Below are 25,644 nucleotides of genomic sequence, written 5' to 3' on the forward strand. Positions count from 1 at the left end.
CCCTTGCGTTGCCAGGGGCCGGGGAGCCCCCAGAACGCCTCAGGCCTGGGCGAGGAGGGATTCAGTGAGGCCTTAACCGAGGACAAATACCCCGCTGCGAAGGGCGTCGCTCGTTAGCTGAACCCCTAAACGCTCCCCAGGTGCAGGCCGCGGGGCGGTGTCTGAAGAAGGGACGTGACACCAGGCCGGCAGCGCGGTGTGATTTGGTCCCGCGGTAACACGCCAGCCCCCGGTCACTGTTCCCTTCCTAGCCCCCCGCGGCCCTCGCAGGAGGCCGGGCAGCGTTGGCCACGGGCGCGAGACGGCACCTGGCCGCAGCGCCTCAGCCCGGCTCCGTGCCTGGCTTCAGCTTTCCCGCCTTGGGCGCTCGCCTGCCGATTGGCTGGCTGCGCAGCCAAGCGCCGGCGGCCATTGGTCAGCTGGTTGCCGAGGCGCCTCCCGCGAGGGAGTTAACCCCGCAGCTGCTAGGTCACGAGGCGGCCCGTTGGCGCGCCCCCTCCCCCCGCCACAATGCACCTTCTGGCCGGGCCGCGTGGGGAATGAACAATTCAGCCGCGACACGGCGATCTCCAGCCCCCACCGGCCATCTGCCAGCGGGGCGGGGGCCGCCGGCCCGCAAGGGAGTCAGCCTCCAACCCCTGCTCCCGGCCCATCCACAAGCAGCCCGGCCAGGCCCGGATCAGAGAAACACGAGCTAGGCATGGCTGGGAGGAGCGGGCTTTTATTGTTGAAAGCCAGGCCAGCTTTGCATAGGAATGGCTGGGCCTGGCCCGGCTGGTTCTTGCGGAATGGGAAATCAAAGTCCTGCTCCACCTACTGGAGAATTGAAAGAGAAGATTGCATGTTGCTGGCTGAATGCAGCCTACGTCTGAAAGCCAGCTCAGTGCTCCCTAAGAGGGGCTGGTAGTTAGGGGGCCCTAGGGACCAGGAGTGAAAAGCGAGCCTCCTTTAGCCAATCCTAACTAAACAATCCCTGGCCATGCATACATAGGCAGATGGTAATTATTGTAGTTCAGATAACTGAGAATGCTTTCCTCCACCCGTCTCTTGTAGATATTTTGCTGAAAGAACCTTTTCAGGTATTTCTTTGGTTTCTCAGCAAGAATGAGTTTGCCATCCACTATCTGGTGAACCAACTGTTCCAATGATGGAAGGCCATCCACCTGTAAAACAGAGGAATAAGCTGAAAGAGAAGCATTGACTTGACAAAACATGATGGGCAGGTATAGAAACACTAGCTTCTATTATGATGAAAAGGCAGGGTGGATGCACACACCAATAGTTCCAAACAGCATTAGAGAAACACATAAATGTAACAGAACTCAATGGTTTGTACAACTAGATGGACTTAGGTCAGCAACAGTCTTCAAGGGTCAGGCACCAGATAAATTAGGATTTGTTGATATTAGGTCGCTCGTTTGAGGCAGCCAACTAAGCCTGCCTTTCACCCTTCATTCTCCCTGGCAGCAAATACAGAGACAGCTGGTCACCACATTCCTTGGATGAGGAAAGGGGTGTTTGGTGGCAATAGCTATCGGGAACACAGTGGAGGGATTATCACACTGTGGCAGTGTGGTGTCACTAATGGCTCAAAGGACACTTTGATAAGACCATAAATTCAGGTGTTAATTTTATCTTTTGGGCTGAAAATTCTCACCTATTTAGAGTTCAAAAGGTGTCTGTGTGTGTACAGACAGATATATGTAGAATTTGTGTACAAAGTCTGACAACTGTCTTGGGCAAGAAACAACAATTTCAGTATTTGAACTTCTTAGAAATTGAATTTCCAGATAAACCTTTCTGAACTATCTGAGCACCAGAAGTGTATGTTTTTAAATGTCAAATTTGCAAGCAACGTATGGCCTGATTTTCCAGTCAACCCCAGCTGCCATCTGAAAACCAGGTTAGTAGTTCTTATTGAAGACAAGTGCCTTTGCTTGGAAAGCTCATACTGCACGTGTACTATACAATTTTCTATTAATACTTTAACAGCTAGGGCTAGATTCACAAAAGGACTCAGGTGCCTAACTGCCACTTTAGGTGCCTAAATCCCAGAATCTGGCCTGACTGATTCACAAAATCCCTGCTCAACTACCACTGAACCTTGTAGGAGCCTAAACTCACTTGGCGCCTAAAGTTTCGTGATAAACGTTCCCTCGGCACCTATTTTCCTCCATCTGTGCATGCACACTACAGCTCTGCTCTAGATGTCTGGACTCTTCAGCCCCAGAGCAGTGCATGAACTGGGGGAAGATAAGTGTTCCTCTGCTTACCTTGTGTGTGGGGCACCATCTGTAAAGCATACTAAGAACTTGCCTACCAAATCAGGCCTCTATATGCGAGCTTACATAAAATGGCTTGGGGAGGACTTCCCTCATAACTTTTAGCCCCATGGTTGAAGTATTCATCTGGGAGTTGACTCTTCAACTTAGGGGGAAAGATGGCATTTGAACAGGTATCCGCAACCTCGTAGGTGAGTACCCTAACTACTGGGCTAGAGGATATTCTGATGTGAATCTCCCTGAGTCTCTCCTGTTGAAGTTGTTCTTATGGAGAAATAATGAAAGAATCACTGGACCAGAGAGAGAGTGCACACAAGCATGAAGAATAACTCTGGAGCCTGGTGATCAGAGCACACACCTGAAAGGTAGAAGACTTAGGATCAAGTCCCCCACCTCCAATTACTTTTAAAATTATTTATTCACAGTGCAGCAGCTTCAACAGGAGAGACTGAGGAAACCCAACAGACAGAATATCCCATAGCTCAGTGATAAGGGCTTGCACCTGAGATATGGCAGAGTCCTGTTCAAATCCCTTTGAAGTGGGGGATTCCCACATCTCAGGTGAGTACCCTGTCTGCTGGGCTTAAAGTTATGAGGGATGTTCTGTATCCTCCCCTCCCCTTCCAGCTTCTTGTACAATCAGCGTAAGTGCCTAACTCCAGGACAGGGTGTGCAGCTGAGAAACCCAAGTAGAAGGAGGTGCTTCTCTAGATTTACTAAATTTGCTGAGAAGGGCGGGGCTTAGGACACATGGCATCTCCCATTGGCTAGTTTGGGCAACAGCCACCCAGCATGCAGCTTTTGTGAATCCATTCTGAGGCATCTTCTCCCTTCTTTCACGGGAAGCCTAGGTGCCAAACCCAGGTTTGTGAATCCCAGCAATTTTCTAGCTGCCCTTCATGTTAAATCTGTAATAGCATCACCAGGCTTCAGTTTTTGTGTGTATCTAGCCGTGTATGGAGGTGCAAAAACTCATCTCTATCGTCTGCATGTCTGTGTAGCTGGAGCACCGCATGTTGAAATAAATACATGTTTGGGATCCTACAAAATGGGTAAATATTCAAAGCATGATCAGATTTTGAAGAAGAAGAATATCCTGTGCAAGAGACTCCTCAAATAAATACAATTTTATGGTTCAGAATTTAAACACACAAGTTCACACAATGATTCTAACTTGGCTCTTATGCATGTCTTAGTTTCTCTTACTGTATGTCTTGTTACATTTTAATTGAGTTCCATTTTCTATGGTAATCATAACTTAAAATTCCTGACTTTTGTAGTTTACATTCTCAATGCAACCGGGGGGAGGGATAGCTCAGTGGTTTGAGCATTGGCCTGCTAAACCCAGGGTTATGAGCTCAATCCTTGAGGGGGTCACTTAGAGAACTGGGGCAAAATCAGTATTTAGTCCTGCTAGTGAAGGCAGGGGGCTGGACTTGATGACCTTTCAGGGTCCCTTCCAGTTCTATGAGATATACCTATCTCCATAACTATAACAGTGCTCATTAAACATTTTTACTTATTATTTTTGCATTTGACTGAACATTTATTTGAATTAACATTCAACTGCAATATGAGCAACAGATAGTAAAGGTCCTGGTCCTCCTGCTCCCAAATTATATAATGACAATTTAAAAGACACTTTTGATATATTCCAGGGGTGCATTATGTATTTATTACGCACTCGACAGCATGCTCAGTGCTTACAAACAGACATAGAAGATACAGATTTACTAAACCTAGTGTTTCTAAATATCAAAATCTGTGTGAAGGGAATTAGAATAAAAATAGACAAATGTGCATTTACCCTGTCAGATATAGGACCTGATCTCGTAAACCCTTTCTCATGTGAGTAATCCTGATTCACAGGAGTAGTCCCAGTGATCTCAACAGGATTACTTGCGTGTGTGTGTCAGGACTAACTCACATGAGAGACAGCTTGCATGACTGAGTCAGTAATGCTGAAATATGTAATACACCATTTCCATGCTGTCCATAAACAATAATACAGATATTACATAAGAGATAAGTTCACATTACAATACAGGAAGCTCCGCTGAAACAGGGCAGAAAATCACTATCTTCAGGCACAATTTTTTGGTTAGAATTCCATTTTCTGTTCTTTATAAATTGTTTTCAAGAAAATCTAAAAATAATACTTCACTTAAGTACTCTTCATATTATAACAGAAGAGACAATACTATCTAGCACCTTTGTATTTTATTTTAACCTTTCCTAGGGACTAGGGTGATGTTACCTCAATACATAGTTAACAATTTTGTATGGTAAGCGCAGCAATCCATTAAAAAGTAGTGCAGCAATATAGAATTTTGATATGTAAAACAGAAGTGAAGGAGGTACATGGAGGGATACGGTAGAACGGCACTAAACCACCCACTAGGCAGCAGCAAGCTTTAGACTAGAAAAAAAATTCTGTTTACAACTTTGTGTCTTTTGGGACTGATCCAAAGTCCACTGAATCAAGTAGCAGCCTGTTCATTGGCTTCAATGGGCTTTGAATCAGACACTTGGGGAGGAAAAATAGAGAAATTACTATGAATTTATGCTCAGGTCAACAGTGCAAATGACATTAACAAACGTCTTAATTTCTCCGCACTCCTATATTTGGGAATTTCATCTATCATTGAAAAGCCCTTTTGTGTTACTTTATCAACTAGGTAGCTTGTGCCCATGGGTATTTATAGAAAGATTTACAGCTCACAGGATCTGAAATTTTAGGATGGCATGTACAGTGCTTTTATATCACTACGCAGAAAAATGAACGAAACTGTATGGAAAGCAGTATTAACTAAAGAAATGGAAATTCCATGTGTCAGTAGCAAGTTTGCACTAAAAAAACACATAAGTGGTATAAAAATCCTGCATAGGAAAATGGAGCAACATAAACAATGAAAAAACCTTACCAGCAACTTTAAGATTTGTAAAAATAACTAAAATAAGCAACTTCCAATATTTACTGACTCTCCCTTATGCTGCTTAGACTCTATGTCTATTTAGGTTTTCCAAAGTGAGTAATTAAACAGAAAAAAAGTGAAACTTAAGGCAGAAGATGGGAGCAAAAAACCTAAGTGCTCAACAATAACAAATGACTCCAATAATAAAATGCAATTGCTAGTCATTTTTCTTACCTGGCTGGATATTAGGATTTGGCGCAGTTCTTTCTTAAGATCAATAAACCGATCGTGATAGATGGCCATGGACCAAGGTTCCCTGAAATAGCTGGTTGAAAAAGAAGAAATTTAGTTATCCAGTGAACCTCTCATTAACCACTAATAAAGTATTTACCTGCTTTTTTGCTTTTATAAATTACAGTTCTGGACCCATCATGATCGTTTGTTCATAAAATGCCTCCCGTAACAGCATGGTCAATCAATTCTTTTAATGGATGTTCCTGATGTACAGCCAGCTTCAGTAATTACATTTAAAGTGGCTTAATTCAGAGCTGTGGCAAGACCCAGTGAAGAATCCTGATTTTATCAGAATTTAAAAGCCTGAAGACCTGTAAAGAACGGTGTCTCCATTATCTGTCCTCATTTGAGAAAAGCAGATTGCAGGATTAACTGAACTCCTGCATAAACAAATTAAATTTGTGTAGACAATGACACAAATGTTGTTCATCATTAAGGTTTCTGGATTAATAAAGGCCAGAAAAACAGGCCACCACAGTGTTGCAATATGTTCTTTCCACTAGTGCACTGAAGCTAAATTGAATCTATCTTAAGAGGAACTATCTTAACATTTATATTATATCTATTGATAGAAAGCATTCATTACACTTTTTCTGTGAAAAGTTAGAAAAATGTAAGTATCTATTTATCGCAAGGCCATAACGAGATATATAATTAGATACTGTAAATGCAGCTAGAGGCAACTGGATGACACAGAAAATTGCTGGTTAGTTCTATTTCCTATATAACGAAAAATAATGGTTGTTGTGTCAATAATCTGTAGATTACACAAGGTATATTCTCTGCTTGATGTGTGTATGCAATTCTCATTAATGTTAATGAAAGTTAAAAGGACCCACTGAAGAAAGAATAGCACCAAAAGAATCAGTGTGACTTATTATTAAACTGGGTATCAGCTAAATAGGGCCTGATCCTGCAAACACTTATGCAAATCCTTAGCTTTGCTCATTTCAGTCATCTCACTGATGTTAAACATGTGCATGTTTGCAAGATCATGACCATAGTCCTTAGACATGAACAGTGTCATTGGAAGCTTGTAGTCTATTCACATCAGTGGGATTGCTCTCATGAATAAGCAATATTGCATTTGTAAATCTGATGGGATCTGGCCTGATGTCCTTTCAATAAATATATTCATTTCTAGAATAAAAACTCAAATTACATAATTTTAATGACAATTTCCACAGAAAACCAGCATTCAGTTTCTTTCTAAAAGGAAGCCAACCTTTTAAAAATGTTGAATTGTGATATTTCCTATCAGCAATTTTTCTATAAATAAAAGCTTCATTGGACTTCAGATATTAATGACTCAATCAACACCACAGCATGTAACTAATAGAGCTTTGCCAATTGTTCACCATACCCATCTACTTGTGTGTTATACCCCCATCTCGTTCCCTCCATTTGCTTCTTTAAATGGTAAGCCCTCTGGATATGGGCTTGTCTCTTTTGTGTGTTTGTACAGCACCCAGCACAACAAGGCCTCAAACAGAATGAAGGACATATCCACAATATAAATATTTACTGACACTGCTACTCATCTTTACCTTTCCGTTTTGACAGACATAGGAGCATCTCGCTGCACACTGCTAGCACATTACCAAGACTGATTTCATCTCTATATTTCGGTCCAAAATCTTACAAAAGCTGAACTCAGCTCTAAGAGGCGCTTTTAAAAACGTACTTTAAAATGTATTTATCATATCCCTATAAGATACATAGATAGAAATGAACAGTTCCCCAAAACATTTTAACTAACTCATCTCAAAACATTTTTCATTTAATGTCAACAGTTAGATGGCAAAGCAAGATAGGAGGGGACAAGAAAAAGATATACCAAGATAATTAAAAATGCTCACATTACACTGACATGCACTGCCAAAATCCATGGCCCTGTTGCCATAAATTTTTCCTGTATTTTCACCTGGCATCTTAGTTTTAGTTGTGCAATTACTACTGGTAAATCTGTTTTAACAGAGAAACATCTGTTGGGCAAGAAATAGTTTATAGATCTGAGCACCAACCTGGGAGCCTGGAATTCCCACGTTTTAATTCTGTCCCTGACACTGATTTCATCTTGTGATTGAAGCTAGTCTTTTAAACACCCTGCCTTTATGAAACTGCTTACCTACCTCACTGAGATGTTATGAGGATTAAATGACATGTGTACAATGCTTTGAGGATACTGAGTATTATTGTTATTATTACTAGTTCAGCTGATATCATCTTCGGGTATTCAGACTTTTACAGTTTATCACAGCATTCCCAGATTTGGGAGTTTAAGGCCTGACATTTTTCACCAACCTACAGTATTTGGCTCAAATAAAAGTGTGTTTACTCTGGAAGTGGACAATTTCTTGTGTATATTTTCAAGCCTGGTTGTACAGGAGTTACCAATAACCAGTTATTTAATACAAAATTTCCTTTACCTCATTTCAAATAGAGAAATGCAACCATCACAGAGTATTTTCATATATAAGCAGCTCTCTTCCCTTTCTGGCAGTGCATATTTATTCTTAAGACAGAATCACCTTTCTAACAACCATATTTGGATTTACTCTCTCAAGCTACAACAACACATGTTCCATTAAATTGAAGTTTAATAATGAAAAAGATTCACTTGAAGCCAAACCAACAAGTTGACTTTCTGAGGCTCATTTTAAATTTTATTACCACTTCAACAGTAGTCCCTAAGGGCAAGCTGTAGAAAGCTTGAAAGTATAATGCTCTTCAGTGTACAAGATGAACCTGGCATGCTACCAACAGAGGCTCAGAGGCTCCTCAACTATCATGAGAACAGCATCTGCCACATGTGTTTGCACCATTTAGTCTTTCATAACCTGCCAAAATGATCAAGCTAAATATGTACAATGTTTGCCAGGGGCATAACCGATTTTAAAACTTGGTCACTTCTTAAGGGGGGATCCCCTGCTGGTAGACTTTTATATCTACAGAAGCTATCATTGGAAGGCATTTGTAACTAGATGGGGTGAAATGGTCTCCTTTTGAAGACAATATGTGACATCCTTTTTGTTGCTAGGAAGCTGTTCTCTCCTTTCATTGACAAACAATACATAAAGTCTGTTCTGCCTCATCTGTGATGTGTAGCTATATTAGATGAAGGGGAGAAAAAAGAAAATTATCTAGTGGCATCCTATGCAAAAGGAGCTGAATCTTTTTAATTTAGAGGGGGACACAGGATAAAAATGAGCAGATAAAGTTGGCCAATCCTGGGAAATAAAAATGTGGTATCTCTGAAATCTGCATGTAAATGGATTCCCATCCAAAACCCATCTATTTTTATTCTCCAGACTCTTATTTAAGGTACTGCTATACACCACTTTCAGAGGACAATGTTTTTTTCAAACATTCTAAAGCAGCAGTAGTTCTCTGATGCTTACTGGTACTTAAAAAAAAGAAAAAGAAAGAAAGAGGAGGACAGCACACTGACCCTTATCCACACTTGCACCACTTAAGTCATCCACACCATCCAAGACATCAGATCTTTCCTTGGATGTGAACATGTAAAAAAAAAATCTAAAGACTTTGAAAGTTGTGAGGTACTTTTACACTGAGAATGCCAAGCTCAGCATCCACAACAAGAAACCATGAAAGAAAGGGTTAATGAGAACTTTAATCACATCAAAAAAGTCCCATGACATCTGAGTAATGGGTAACAGTAGTGAACCATGAAAAAAAGAGAATAGTACTACAGGTCTCTCAACGGAGCCCATATTCTGCCAGGCATAGGTTATTAGCCATTTAGGCATACTCCTATAAAGGAATATAGACATGACACTTATTTTTACCATCCACTGCAGCACTGAAAGCTGAGCCCTTCTTTCAGGAAAATTAAACCAATCACACCCTCACCTCAATCCCACCATAAATTGTTAACGATCTGTCCAAAATGAGCAGTCATGCAGAGCAGATAGTACAATGTTGTCACATCTTGTGATTTTTATCATGGATTTTGTGATAGTTTGTGTTTCTCTTTGTCTCAGCTGCTGGACTTCCAGGAGTGTGGAAGAATCCTAGCTTTCATTAAATAAGAAAATAAAAAAAAGAAATTAGCCATCATAGTTGTAGAGAAAAGCTTGAAAATATGATCCAAGTGTACTATAAAGACTCAAAAAAAAAGGTAAATAAAAAGAACCCAATATTTATTATATTTTAAAATCTCATGATTTTTAAGCCAATCTGTGTGTGTGTCTGTGTCCCAACTTATCTTTTTTTAACATTGATGTTGTAAGGCTATGTAGATTTTCTTAATACGAGATAGCCTCTCCTTTTTCACATGCTTCAATGAACAGTAGTATATTTAACAATGTTGGCATTTAAAGTGTCATCATTGGCATCTGAGTTAGCACCAACTAATGAATGCGGCAGTTCATACTTCAGAGTAATAGTTTCAGACTCCTTGGCAAACACTGCTGCACACTTGGGTCATGCTTTCAAGGTTTTCTTCACAACCACAACAGATAAAAATGTACTTAAAAAAAAGCAAGCAAGCAAGCAAGCTTGGATTTTGGAGGACAGCTGAGAGGACCCTTTGTCCCCCAAGCTGGCTTGTCTTTGGGGTGCACCCTACACTTTGGGTATTGCTAACTTACTGACTCATTAACTACCCAGGAAAAATCTCTTTCTGCTGGTGAGTTTATTAAATGATCTGAATTTTGTGTCTGTTGAGACAGTTTTTTTTCTAGAACAGAATCATGTTAATATAATTTAAACAAATGTAGAAAACAACCTGTATAGATAAATACTAGGAGATTTCTACCATTGCTATATTGCCTTATGCTACCAATGTATTGGCTTTGCTCTGAGATGAGACCAAGGAGTGTGTGTGGTGACGGCTGGTGGCTTTTCAAAGGCACAAAGGGTAGGTAGGCACTCAGTTCCCGCTGAGAATCAATGGGGTCTGGGCACCTAACTGCCCTTTGAAAATCTCGGCACAAGTTACCAGTATGCTTGCAGCTAGAGTTATTTATCCATGGTGATAGCGAGTCCTCTCTTGGTGTTCAGTTGTCTACTTAAAAAAAACTTCTATAGTAGCAGCAATAATAAAACCAAATTAAAGTAAAGAACAAGGGTCTGTTATTTCTTATTCCTACTCCTGCTCTCCCCACTCTTCCCTCCCCCCAGTTTCCCACACACCCAATTCTCTTTATTTCAGAATCCCAACAAATTTATCAATCAGGACAAATTTGTCTGGGTGTATTTGGGTGTCATAATTCACTCTCTAAATCAGCAGGATTAGTTGGATTTTTGACTGTTGACTTTCATATCTTGATAAAACAGTCTCATTGGAAGAATCTCATATTGAAGCTGTGAATCAACCATTACTACAATAAAATGCCCCTTTTTAGGGTCAGCCACAACAGTATGGTTCACTAAGTGACCAAACTCCACTGAACTCTATGGGAGTCTTTCCACTGACTTCAGTGGGCTGGGGATCAGGCCCTAAATATTCTCAACTTCCTCACCTAGCACTCCAAGTACACCCATATATAGATGACTGGCACATCAGCGCCCCAAACTCTGAGGTTATTAATGCACTTTGGTGTACTTTTCCTCTATTTAAGTTGGGATTAAGGAGCAAACACAGAAAAATCCATATTTCAGCCAACTCAGGCGTTGCTCTTCAGAGGAGCCATTTTGGATTCTAGTATGAGTTTTGCCTCTCTTCCTTATTTCTAGTGTGAGAGCACCTACAGAATCCAATGATGGCTGGGAAGCCATTGTGTGAGGCACTGTCCAAATACTGAATAAAAAAGGATATCTGCCTTGAACATCTTACAGTCTAAATATGCTACAAGTGGGTTTAACCAATGATGGGCTGTGTGGGGTTGTCCCTCCATGCTAGCTTTGCACTTTAGATCAACTTAGCTTCAAGGCTGCTATAGTTTATATCGGCCACTCACACCAACTTTATGCAGTCCACCAGATAGAGAGTCGGTGCAGGGTAGGACAGTTGTTCCATTTTGGAACTCACAGAACCAGCCAGCATAACAGAAATAGAAGTTTACAGTAGGTGCAGTTCCTGGGTGGTAACGTTTAATGCCCACAGCACTGGGCATGGCTGCCTATACAGAGTGCAATGCAGTGGACAGCCAAGCAAAATTTAAAAAAAAAAAGTTTTAACCTTATTTTTGACAAAAATGGGATTTTTGAAATACAGTAAATATGCAAAACCTGGCTGATACTATCAGGTACATCTTGGAGATACTATATCAGTTCTCAAATGTTCAGAATTTCAAATAACCCAAAATATTCCAAGCAATTTTCCTCACCTGTTTAGATGCCTTAAGCCAATAATTATGCTGTACCATTTATGGAAACCATCGCTGTTCTGACATGCAGCCTTTCAAGATTGGCAAGGAGGTGGGATGTAGCCAGGTGAATACTAGTGGGTCTGCCAGACCCTTCTCACTGGTGCTGGTGGAAAGTAACCCCCCCCCCAAATGTTGGAGTCTGCCATCACTCTTATACACTCTGCTTCCCACACTTCCCATTGTTATCACCAGACATTTGGTACGACAAACACCTGTGCTATCGCAACAAATCTTGGCCTGAATTGACTGACACATGTGGCCATTATTCATACAGGCTGGCCAGCTCATATTGCCTCCAATTTAAATTGTGATTATTAAGTATAAAATAGCTCGACCTGCACATGGAAATAGCAAATTTCATGTGAGACCACTGGAGGGGAAATTTTATTGTGCTCAAAAGTAATCTGATTGCCTTTGTGGTGAAAGATATTTTCCAGAAATCAAGTCTCTTTTTTTTATTCTAGTGACTGCTCAAAGTATTCAGCACTACTGCAATGTGTTTAAAGATAATGAGCACATTACGAGCTACCAGGGGCGCTAGAGTAATTTGTACAGTGGAGGTGCTGAGAGCCGTTGAACCAAACTGTAAAGCATGTATATATGATGGAAACCACTTCCAGCCAGGGGGTGTGGTAGCACCCCTAGTTTCAGCACCTATGGAAGCTACTTTGTAGACTTTTGTTTGGGAGCTTTTGTTAGTCTCATCAAGACATTACTTAGAACCTCTACAGTCTAGCTATAGGGTTGGCAAAGTTTTAGGTATGGCCATGGAGTCATTGGCACTTAGCTGAAGAACAGCTGCATGGAAAGATGGAAACTCACAATGTCCATAACTTCACCCTTCATCAAGGTGACTGCCCTACAATCATCAAGATCATAGAATCATAGAATATCAGGGTTGGAAGAGACCTCAGAAGGTCATCTAGTCCAACCCCCTGCTCAAAGCAGGACCAATCCCCAACTAAATCATGGATCATAAAGATGGATCAGTGTCCTTCTGCATTCATTGTAGTTATTCAAATAGTTACAGCTGCTAAAAATGCTCATCCAGAGCTTGTGTCTATCCCATCAGAAGACTCTGATGGGTGTCTCATCCCATCAGAAGACACAGAATACTGTGTCTTATCCCATCAGACTCTAGGCTTAAATATTGTAGCTCATTTCTGACCCTTCAAGAATTTCCAATGGTTTAGAATGCAGCAGCCCAGCTATTCAGCAACACACCACTTGTTATTATCTTTCAGATGACGTATACAGCTCTATTTAATCTGAAGCATTGTATTAGATCCATAGGTTATCATTATGTTGCCCCCCAGCTATGTATGTTTTCACATTGACACTATGTGCTATATTTAAATAGTTAAAGCCTTTGCTCAGTTGCAAGGACATTTAAGAAGTGCAAGAGGAAAATTCTTATTCTGTCACAGAAAACATGGGCAGGTTTTATATGACATTTAGACATGTACAACTATGTGCCTAACTTGAACATGTAATGGCCATAACTGCAGACGCACACAGGACATATGTGTATGCAAATGGCCATTTCTGGTCATTTCTACACACAGTTATATGTTACTCAGGTGCAGTCACATTAATTAAGTGTGCAGGATGTGTGTGCAATTTTGAAAATCTGATCCTATAAATCTACTGAAAATCACATCTTCAGCAGCCAGTGCTGATCAGAATGATGGAAATGGTGTTACAACAAGTAGCGACATCAAAGGCGGCTGAAAATAAAAACTCTGATCGAGATCTAGACTCAGAGACAGTCTGCATGAATAGAAAATAATGGAAGCTTGTAATGGTGACACATTAGATACAGATTTTTGGTCTGTGAAAAATGACAAGTGACATTCATGGGGACAAAAAATCATGTTCTCTATATGCTGAGAACAACCAGCCTCTCCACACAGTAAAGGTTGGTTAAGATAGTAGAGTATTATTTATGACTATACAAACAAAGGATTTAGCAACTACCTTCTAAAAGACGTCTTATTTTCAATGGAAGACAACTTTTAAAAAAACTTGCTAACGAACACCACATCCAAAAAGACCATTGTAAAAAGTACTCAAAAAGTCAACCCTGCTGGAAATAAATAGCAGGGTTACTGACGCTGATGTTGCTGGGCTTGTGGCATTGCGACTGCAATTTAATTGACTGAATCATATAGGTGGAAAAGGGAGGGAGAGAGAGACTGACTTGTGAGATGCTGAATTACAATGAGATTGTGATGAGACCAGAAAATGAAATTCACAGTGAAGAAAACAACACTGAAAATTTGCTACCAACCCCAGATGATTTAAATGAGATAAAAAGCTATATTGCATGGCTAGGCAAACAATAATATTAAATTGTGTATATAAAAATTTTAACTGTTTTTGTAATTTTTTTTACAGGGCTTATAACTTATTTACAACCACGGAACAAGAAAACAGAAGTACATTACAGCAGAACCACTGCAGGAGTACTGTTTAATTCCTTGCACAAAAACACTACTTACTGAACATTTATTTATCAATGTGTTTCAGGTATTCCTTGGATAATTCAGTTATTTGGGATTCTGCTAGGGTGACCAGGTATCCGGTTTTGGACCGGCACACCCGGTCGAAAAGGAATCCTGGTGGCTCCAGTCAGCATCGCTGACCTGGCGCTTGACTGTCCGGTTTGCAGCGCCGTGCAGCGGGGCTGGCAGGCTCTCTGCTAGCCACCACGCCGCGCGGCTCCCAGGTCGGGAAGCAGCTGGCATGTCTGGCTCCTAGCCTAAGGGGCTGCTGGGGGTCCACGTACTGCCCTGCCCCCACCCACAGGTGCAGCTCCCACTGGCTGGGTCAGGGCAGGGGAGGAACTAACACGGCTCGTGAGCGTTCAGCAGACGGCTATTGAGGCTATTGCTGCTGGCCAGCCCTCTTCTCCTCGCGCTCTTCTTGTGGCTGGGCTCGAGCTGCGGCGCGTTTGTCACCCCATCGCCGGCATCTGGGAGTTGGAGGTATGTGTATCCCTGTCTCCGAGTGCTGGGAAGGGGGCTGCACTCCCATCCCCCTCACTGCATCCTCCCCGTCCCAACCCCCCTGCACCCGCATCCCCCAGCACTGCATCCCTCCTCGTCCCAACCCCCCCTCGCCCCCATCACCTATCATCCCAGACCTGTAGCCCTTACAGTTCTCTCCCACCCATCCTCTCCACCTCCCAGAGCCGCCCTCACCTTCCACAGCCCTGCACCCCATTCACCTCCATACACTGGTGCACTCCCATTATGTTCCTATACACCCATTTCCCCCACATCCTCATGCACCTGTAGCCTTTTGCCTCCCCCTGCATCCCCATCCACCCCACATACCCCCCCACCGCCTCCTCTCTCCTTCACTGCCCCCTCTCACCCCCACCTGGCTTTCATCCTTAGCCTCTTTCCCTCCCCATCCTCTTCTCCTCCCCCCCCAACATCTTTTCCCCTTCAGCCCATCTCCTCCCTTCCTGGCTGGGTGATTTAGGCAGCCCCTGGAAAAGTGTGTGAAAAAGCATCTTTCTGTAGGCAAGTGTGTGCATGCATGCATTGTATGTGTGTAAGAGGCAGTGTGTGTGTAGGGAGGTGCATGTATTGCCGCATGTGTGTATACCTGTGTGAATAAAATAAAATATTCAACCAGGTCCTATGATTTACTTTATTGAAGCAGGATTATAAAATAATACAATTCACTAGTTGAGAGGAATACATTCATTTCATGCTTCTTTCAATGGGAATATAAAAATCAAAGAAGGAAATTTGTGGCTATTTATCATTTTTTAAAAGAACACTGGGACTATTGTTAAACTGGCAATAATTCTGCTAAGAAATAGTTAATCATTTGATTTAAAATCCAACATGGGTATTGGCATTTAAAATACTGTTATAATTTAATTATAGTACATACGTACACTCCACTATAGGCCCAATCTTGTGACCCTCATTCAGGAAAAACAACCATTGAATTGGATAGGGGGTTTTCCTATTGAGCAAAATACCACTCCCAATGGACGCGCTCAAAAACCCACTGCAGTCAATGAAAAGACTGTCACTGTCTTCAATGGGCTTTGAATCAGGGCCTATACTTGTACCTATTTATGTTGTTTGCCAGCATCTTCAAATTGTAAAAAATATTCATCCATATCATACTGATTTCTCATTTTTATTTTCTGTATTTTTAATATCAAAGGAATATTATGTTATAATATCATTGATAAAAGTCATCATTAAAAAGTGAACATTTAGCAACAGTTACTTCAACCCAGTAACTGAGGTACTGTAGTTATTTCCTATTCTAAGAACACTATGCAGATATTCTGCACTACCTCAGTACCACAGACCGAACTGTTGGTAAATGTTTACTTCTTAATAGTGGCTACTGCACAATAGAGCCTTGCTAAACTGCAGTGTGCTAATCCAAACACATTACAGCTGGCACCCAAAATGGCAGTCTCCCCCCTATTTCGCAAAAAAAAAAAAAAAAAAAAAAAATAGCAGATGTTTTAAGGTTTTGTGTATTTCTACACAACATACTGCATGATGTATATTTAATATATTATGAAAAATAATTAAAAGAAAACTAAAACTGTCAAACAAAATCAATAAAATACACTTTGTGGTGCAGTATGATTACTTATCTAAAATTATTTGTTCATTTACAGATTCGGAACATTCAATAATTCACAATGGCCTGTCTAATTATTAATATGAATTAGCAAGGTTCTACCATAAGTAAACTATGTTAAGATTAGGTGACTAGCCTTTCCCTATTAATCCTGGCCTTGGGGTTTCTTAGTAACCTAGCTGTTCATTAGAAGCTTAGTTGCTCATTAAAAATGACATTAATTAAATATATAAAATAAATTTAAGCCACCTAAAGATGTCAGGCTATTTATATTGATTTGTTATGTAAGTACAGCTTTAATAGTGTGAATCATGGCTAGCATTTAATTCCAGTAGAAAAGAAAAGCTGTTAGGGCTTTAGTATCCATCCCTTCATGAGCTCCTCTTATTCTGGTTCTCTCTTCATAAAAAGCACACCTATTTACCTCTAATTAGGCTGGAAAGGGTACTGAGTAGCATTAGTCCCACTCAACCATGCTCACAGCCTTTCCCATTTCCGTTCTTTTTTTTTTTTCCCTGCAGGGAAAAAATATCTCATACAAGTCTGCGGAGTTAACAAAAGAGTAAGGTGGAATCCCTTTTATGTAATTGAGGCACACTAATGTGACAGCATCCAGCAAATTCCAGAAAGCAATGCATTCTAATATTTATTTTTAATAAACAAATGCTCTTAATTTTTTGAAAGGCTGGTCTAAATCTTTATATGCAGCACATATACCATGTTTAATATAATCCCTGATATGCAATGATTATCCTGTCCATAAGTCCTTTTTAATTAATATCTTTCACTAGTCCTATTAAAGATAAAATTTAAAACATTCAATATTTTTCTCCTTCCTAATGTGTCTATTATTTTTTGAGATTTATTAGAATGGTGCCATTAAACATTCTATTGTGGAGTTTCTGCTCAGAATCTCATAAAAATTACACTAATTCATTAATTCTAGCCTACTGCAAAAAATACTGTGTGCAAAGTGAATCTGAGAAGAGAAGGCCAAATAGTTACATTTTGTAAATGTCAGTATTATTTATATCATTTTGAAATATTTTTGACTATTTAGGATCATAGACTTGGGGAGATGTGGACAAGACTGAAGAGAACAGTTACCAGAACATCCAGTGATGTTCTCCACTTGTTTGGTCTTTGCAACCTTAAAGTTATTTTATTGTAGCTTTTTAGGATGAAATTATAGCATTATTTCTGATAGCAAAGGTTACAAAAATACAAAATCGTTCCCATTATAACTTCCTGTTTTCACATGGCTATAACATTACCTTTGGGGCTGAAAATTTGAATGCTTTGTCTGTGGAAAAGACTTGTGTCATGGCATGTCGTGAAAGTCACCACTGTTCTGCAGAACAAAGCAAGGACAATGGATTCCAGAGTCAAGGGCACATCATCAAGAATCCCCTAACTCCTGTCCCTCTTCCCTTTAAACCAGGAGGACTTTAGTCTGAGCACTTGAGCTGACCACGACTGCCACTGTACAACACAGAAAGGTCTCTAAAATAACCAAGGCTTTATAGGTCCAAAACAACACATTAAATTTCACCTAGAAAGCAACTGATTGCTTATTAAGATGTACACTGGCTAACAGAACATTCTGAACTTTCTACTATTTCTAATTTCTACAGAGCAGGTAACTGAAGAGGTTAAGTGACTTGGCAATAGTCAAGAAAGTCTGTGGAAGGACTAGGATTTAAACACAAATCTCGGATCCGATCAAAGCCTTCCTAATCCACTAGAGCCCTACATAAACTTTAAACTAAACAGTAGTAATGTACAAAAAGAGGTTGGGAGGGGGAAATAAAGTGTAATGTTACCACCTTCGAAATATGAAAGTCAATATGATAAAAAGACGCAGGAAGACACCCTTAGCCTTGATGACGGTAAACACTAAAAATAAGGGTAATAAACATTGTCCATTGTCATTACATTTAAAAAACCCCTCCATTTTGGCTTTTGAAGAAAGAATGGCATGATGCAGCTTCCCACTACAGTATTTCCAGTAACATCACCCCTAGATGTGCTCTTTTATAATGTAACATGGAGAACAAAGGCACTCACACGTCTCATCGTTGTCCTATGTTATCTTATTCTTTCCAGTTATGACATATACACTGGTACTTAGGCTGAATCTGAGGAGCAGTCGTGCCTTGTCTTGGCATCAACATTACTGCATCATATCATGGTGATCAACTTCTACATAGTATGATTGAAAACAAACTCACTCATCTGATACTTTACAAATCTCATGTATGAAAACCACTCACACTTCATTCATTAAATAAGCAACTTAAGTATTTTAGAAACTAGATGGTAAGGAGAGATTTTGTGCATTGTATTAACAAATGTGATTTTCATTACTGCAAAATGAAGCTTATATGAATCACTTTCATATCATATTAATGCCCTGATACCAAAGAATATCCAATTCGTTGCCAGGTATCAGGAGGATTCTCTAATTATCTATTTTGTACTTAAGATGCTGCGGCAGGAAATGCCACTGAACATAAGAACGGCCATACTGGGTCAGACCAAAGGTCCATCTAGCCCAGTATCCTGTCTTCCGACAGTGGCCAGTGCCAGGTGCCGCAGAGGGAATGAACAGAGCAGGTAATCATCACGTGATCCATCCCCTGTTGCCCATTCCCAGCTACTGGCAAACAGAGGCCAGGGACACCATCCCTGCCCATTCTGGCTAATAGACATTGCTCTAAGGATACGGTCCATAACTTGGCCACTGTGTCTTATGGCTTCCACAGTGGTTGTTTTATTGCAGGAAAACAAGGGGGAGGAACTGAGGAACAAGTGATTTAATCTGCCGGTCAAAACTCACCCCACCCCTCTTTTGGGAATTATTGTAAATATCTAGGGCTAGAGTCACAAAGGACCTTAAATGGGGTGACTCACAGCATTGCCACACATAACTTTTTGGCACCTAGAAAAACACTGGGATTCACAAACCTGAGCTAAGCATCTAGGCTCCCTATACAATGAATGGGGAGAGATAGGTGCCTCAGAATGGGATTCACAAAGCCAGCATGCTGGGTGGCTCCTTGCCTAAACTAGCCAATGTGAGGTATTTGGCCAAGGGGTGTGTGCTAACCCCTGCCACTCTCACTGAAATAAGCGCCTAAATCCAGGCTGGGGGGGATCCCTCTGTTCATAACTTTTAGCCCAGTGGTGAGGGTACTCATCCGGGATATGGGAGACCTCTGGTTCAGGTCTCCTCACCAACTGAGAGGCAGATGGGATTTGAACAAGTAATCTTCCCCCTCTCTAGTGAGGGCCCTTGCTATTGGGCTATGGTATATTCTGCTGTAGGGCTTCCTCAGCCTCTCCTCTTGAAGCTGTTCCACTGTCAATAAATAAAAGAAGTCATTGGAGCAGCGGGGACTGGATCCTGGGTTTCCCACCTACCAGGTGAGTGCTCTCTCTCTCTCTCTGGCCCAATGACTTTTACAATTATTTATCCTCAGTGGAGCAGCTTCAACCCCTTAAGGCTGAGCAGCGACAAATAATTAATTCAATGAAGATTGCAGAACCTCCTTCCTGACATGGGCATCAGATCTAGCCCATATATTAAGAAACTAATTTTTAAAAAATATGAATAAATCTCCAAGTAGAAGCCCTATACATTTCTCTGCCTGTTTACACCTTGTGAAATGTGTCCTTAGACCCTGGGGTACTGCAGTATAACAGGTTTGTATACAAAGTCTTCAGCTTCAGTGTTTCCTCTTCTGGGTTCTCCAGCTCTTCACTGCCCTATTATTATGCAAGCCCGTTAGACCCATTTCCACATGTGCCACAGAATGTAGGGGAGTTTGCAACCGAATTTAGGGCATCTGATAGAGCCTATCATCTCTTTTACGTCTTTGAGGGACTGAGACAGATGTCAGCGACCGACATGGAGGCCGGAAAGAAAAAAGAAAAAAAAAAATCAAAAAAATTTCAGTTCAATACAAATGAAAACTGATTTTTAATTTTTTTTCACCACATCAAAGCAACCAAAATTTGTTTTGGGTTGACCGGAAACATTTTGGTCAACCCAAAACTAAACAATGTTTTTTTAAGTTTTTTGTTTTGTTTTGGCTGTTTCTCACCCTTGTTTTGTTTAAATTGGTCACATTCAAAACAAAATGCTGTTCCAAAACAAAAAGTCAAAACAAAATGTTTCAAAATGAAAATGTTGAAACCAAACATTTCCAAATGGTCAAAACATTTAATTCTCCCCCCCACAAACGAGTTGTGGAATTCACAAATAGCTCTGGTACCCCCAAAATGTATTTTTCAGCAAAATTATTATAATGTCACACAGTTCTACTTGAGCTGGATTAAGTGACGGGAACCGTTACTTTTCTTCTTAGAGAGCGCACAGGAACAGATCTGCAATTTCCCCCAATAGATTTTGGAATTTTCTAAAACTGTCAGGAGGAGAAGCTGATAAGACTGCACTGCTGACTAGTTCTAAAAGGGGCAGCAGTCTGATCACGGGGGCGCTCATCTTCTACCTTAATAGTATGTGCCCCCAAGAATTTATATGATGACTTGGGCTTTATAATCATATTTAGGTACTGAATAAATGGGCTCGTTAAGGTGCTACACTCAAGTCAATGGGAGCTGCTGGATGCTCAGTACTTTTGAAAACTGGCCTTTTATTTAGGTGCTCCAATATGGATTTAGGAGCCTAACTTTAGGCAGCCACTTTTGAAAATCTTGGCCAGGCCATGTAATATTGATTTCAGCCTTACAACATGTCTCGTGCACCCTCCTGGAGCTGTGCCCAAACCCTAGATCTCATCGTCATCGGGGGAGCAGTGTCGATGCAGCAAGCTCTTGTGGCCAGCCACCAGAATAAAGATCTTTTTGTGGACATTGTTAAGCAGATGTCCATGAGAGACCACATCCAGGATGCCTACCAGTGCAGGATAAAGAGCAAACAGCTCAGGAGAACGTACACAAACCAAGGATGCCAGGAAAAGGTCTGGCAGCGAAAATGTTACCTGTCCATTTTTTGAGGAGCTGGACAAGATTTCGATCAATTACTCCACTACTGAACCCAAGAAGGTTGGGGACCCTGCTGCTGCCTCTGCTGCCCTCCTCCTCTCCCTTCTCCTGCCCAAGGCCGAGCGGCAAGAGACATCTGAGGATGAACATGAGATGGCCAGTGAAGAGCTGTTCCTGGAAAGCCAGGGTCTCTTCAGGCTCAGGACCCTGATGCCCTCCGAGCCAGAAACCCATGCCAGGACTGAGGAGGCAGATCCTATTGCGGGAAGCTCGTTATGCAAGTATCTAGCTTTAACATTTGTTATGCTAACTGGCATGCTAGCTTCTATTATGATGCCTCATGCCTGCGGTCATTTTAGCAGATGTGAGCTAGGTGCCTTTCTGAGTATCCAGCCCTGCCCCCTCCCTCAGCTCACAGTGTTCCTTTGACCCTCCCGCATACACGTTTTCAAAATGTGGCTGCTCCAGCCGGGCAATTGGCCTCTGTCTCATGCTAAAGCCTTGATTATCGAACATTTTCAAGACCAACCATGGAGGGTGCATGCCTGCCTACCTACCTACCTATCTTCCCTCCAGTATCTGTCCTGCCTGCTCAGAATCCATCCAACCCCCACCACGGGCTAATAGCTGGATATACAACTGCACATTTTCAAGCCTGAGACTCAAAGTAAGAGCTATAAGCATCCCTGAGAGTATTGCTTTTGTGGTTTCCATTTTCTATTGGATGCCTTGCTGGCTGCTCAAACCACTGATCAGGTCTCTGCACCTCAACCTTCCTTACTCTCACCAGTACTGTGCAAAATACAACATGCAGCTATAATCGTGGGCACATTTTTTTCTGCGGCTTCTAACCTATTACACAACCTTTCAAACGGACAAATGCACACTCCACTCTCTCACATATGGCATCTGCACAGCAACATTCTATAGATGCAGTTGAAGGTCCATAAGCCATTTCAAGGCCTCCTTTGTGATGCTGTGGATATCATCCAGTTCACCTTAGAATCCATCTTTGGGTACTGAGTTATGATGTGTTCGATGGTTCAGATGTTATCACCGCAAGTTGGGGGGGGGGGCGTGTCTTTGCTTTTCCACTTGTTATCAAGTAGCCGCATCTTCCATGGTTTGTTCTGATGTGGTTCACTGTGGTCCAAAGGCTGCCTGGCAGGTTGAAATCGGGAAGGCAGTTTGTTGAGTCAGTAATAATGTGCTTCTTTGGAATGGAAGAGGAGGTCCAGACATTTTGCCATTCCCTGGCTGGATCCAGAGACATGGAGGTGGTCACATGTGGTCCACAGTGACTTTCACGATTTGAGGAGGAGTTGGGGTATGTTATCCATAACCTGCCAGAGGGGAAGTTCTGGGTAGTCTTCAGTGTGTTTAAGTTCTCATGCTGTGGTTATATCTTGGACAGCTGGAGGGGTCAATATTTGCTAATATAGAAAGCCACAGCACAGGTGTTGATTTTAAAGTTCCAGTGATGATTTATATGGTCTGATTCATTGGTCTAGCCACAAATTGGGTATGGCAGCTTCTTGTCCACACTGGTGCACAGTATTCTGCAACTGTGTACACCCGGGCCAAGCCCAATGTTCGTAGCACCAGGGCAATTGATCCCCAGCTTGTTTCCACTATCTTTTGAATAATGGTGATACGAGTCTTCGCGTTAGAGGCTACTTTCTTGAGGTGGTCGTGCGATCAAGAATGACACTGAGATATGTTGTATTTCGGTCATAATGCACAGTTTCACCACAAAACTCATCAGTTAAAGTATTTTGTGTGATTCTATTGTCAATGGGGAAAGTAGAGACTACTGATTTGCTCAGATTTGACTTCAGCTGCCACTTTTGAAAGTCCTCCTCCGTGATCTTAAAATCAGGTGTAAGGGTCACTTCAAGTTTGTTAAAGCTACAGGCCTGAGTTGTGAGTGCCAAATCATTGGGATACACAAACTTCTGTACTATCGTTTCATGCATATTGCTCGTGTATACATTGAAGAGTGTTGGAGCAAGTACAGAGCCTGTGACAGCTCATTATTCAAAGTGCACAGCTTGCTGGTTTGATCTCCAAAGTATACGCGCATCCTTTGTCTGCTAAGCATGGGGTTCAGCTGCCTGAGAATCAGCACACAGGAATCATTTTGGTCATTTTCAGTAGCAGACCATCCTTCCAAACTGTGTCATATTGATGAAAGCAGTACTGGTCTTGAGTTTTCATTGGAATCCAGCCTCAATGTTCTGTAGTGAGGGACCTGGTTGAAGCCACTTCTGTGCAGTTGAAAACCAGTTTGTTCCTTGGGTAGGCTGGTGTCCACACTGGGCCCGATTCAGTTCAGAATCATATGCTCCATCACCTGGTAGGTGGTGCTCAAGAGGGAGACAGACCTATAACTAGAAGGGTGATCTGCAGGTTTTCCAGGCTTTTGGGCTGCAAAGACCTTGGCTTCTCTCCATATGCAGGGGATTTCACTAGTCTCCAGAATGCTGGTGAAAAGCTGCATCATCCATTTCCATGCCAGAAGACACGGGTTATATAGGAACTCAGGATAGATACCATCTTTTCCCACTGTTTTTCTGAATTTCGTGGCTGCATCAATTTCCTTCCTTGTGAATGGTCCAGACCATTGAGATGATGGAGTGCAGCTGGATGTCACCTGCGAAAGCTGATACTGGACTTGTCTGCAATACTGTTTGTCCACTGGCTGTTCTGATGTCCCCAAAATTTAGAAACAAGCGTATCGACTTTCACCTGCGGCCTAATGGCATTGTGTGGGATTTGCAGTCTCCAGGTGTCTCTGCAGGTTCTAGAATCTGCTCGAGAGTGTGAAGTTTAGACCTTCTACACATTCAAGCCACCGTTTCCGTCTTGCTGCATCCAGTGATACCAGGAAGGCTTTTCCAGTTTCTGGGTCTCTATACTCATCATATTTGTGGAGGAGCTCTTGGATCTCTGCAGTCCAGCAAGGAGTGTACGATGACCTGTATCCCCAGGGGATGTTCTTCTTTGTGGCGGAGATTAGGAGCACAGTAAAGTAGTCAAAAGTCTTCAGCATTGAGAGAATGCATGAGATTGTATTATCCCCAGTTGTGGTGAAGTGACCCAGTCTGCTTTTTTGAAGTTTCACTGCAGTGTCAGTTTTGAATAGAGAACTGGGATTTGAATGCCAATATGGGTCAGTACTGGTTTCTGCTGGCTGTTCGGGAAGTCATCAAGGTATTGGTGTGCTGGTATCACCTTTAGAGATGAGCGTCAGGTCATGGCAGTATTCTCTGCCCCATTTTGGAGAGTGAAAAGTGGCATGCCAATTTGCATCAAAAAGGAGTAGCATATCATTTCCTAATGCCTAGTGTGTCAGTTCTTTTCCTGCAATGTTGTTTGCTGCATAGTTTCATTGTGTGTGGTGATTATTGTCACCCACAAATACAGCAGGGTCCTGTGCATTTTGTAGAGCTGGCTGAAGCCACTGTGCACAAGGTGGCTTATATACATTAATGATGTTTAGCTTGCCGATGTGCATGGAGACTATAGTTGTTTCTTTGTGCGCTACAGGAGGAAGGACCACATATTTGTTGATTTCCCGCTTTATGTAAATTGCAAGCCCATATTTTGGGTGGTAATTGCTAGCTATGAGTTTATAGCCATTGATTTTGTACAACATGCTTTTTCTTCATTTGTGACATGGATCTCCTGGAGGGTGAGGGCAGTGATGTTGGTCGTCTTTCTCCAGGTAGTCACACTTGGACTGTGAGAGGCCTTCAATATTCAATGGGCAGATCTTTAATCCAAGTCTGATCTGCCTAGTACATTAGCCCTGAAAGGGGGGGCTTATCCTGTTGCTCTTTTGACTGAGAGGTCCACAGGTGACATTCGGTCAGTGGTTTGATGACATTAGTCATGGTTTCGAACTTAACAGGGTGGACTGCATGAAGGTTGTTATCGTCCACCCGTCATCTTCCACATTCCACTGAGGTGACACTGAATTGATAAACAGTTCCTTTCTTCTGTCCAAATGGTCTGTGAATAGTTTCAGATCTCCCAGAATAACTGGAGCAATCTCCACACCATTAATGTCCATAGTGTCTTGGGGGAAAACCGTCCTTTATCCAATAAAATAACTAGAGCTGAATTCTGAAAGATCCTAGCATCTTGGACCTTTCCAGACCACGTATGCATTGTCCACAA

General features: G+C 41.7%; 1 protein-coding gene across 1 annotated transcript in view; it reads right to left on the bottom strand.

Annotated features, from left to right (window-relative positions):
- Nucleotides 1-705: 705 nt before the first annotated feature.
- The window catches only part of CFAP61 (cilia and flagella associated protein 61), a 184,521-nt gene continuing 159,582 nt past the window's right edge, over nt 706-25,644 (bottom strand). Inside the window, exons 26-27 of the mRNA XM_054021574.1 lie at nt 5,432-5,522; nt 706-1,163 (exon numbers count right to left, since the gene is read on the bottom strand). Coding sequence (XP_053877549.1) covers nt 963-1,163; nt 5,432-5,522 — 292 coding nt within the window. The 3' untranslated portion in view covers nt 706-962. The remainder of the gene's footprint in view (nt 1,164-5,431; nt 5,523-25,644) is intronic.

The sequence above is a fragment of the Malaclemys terrapin genome, chromosome 3, assembly GCF_027887155.1.
Source record: "Malaclemys terrapin pileata isolate rMalTer1 chromosome 3, rMalTer1.hap1, whole genome shotgun sequence".
Classification (NCBI taxonomy): domain Eukaryota; kingdom Metazoa; phylum Chordata; order Testudines; family Emydidae; genus Malaclemys; species Malaclemys terrapin.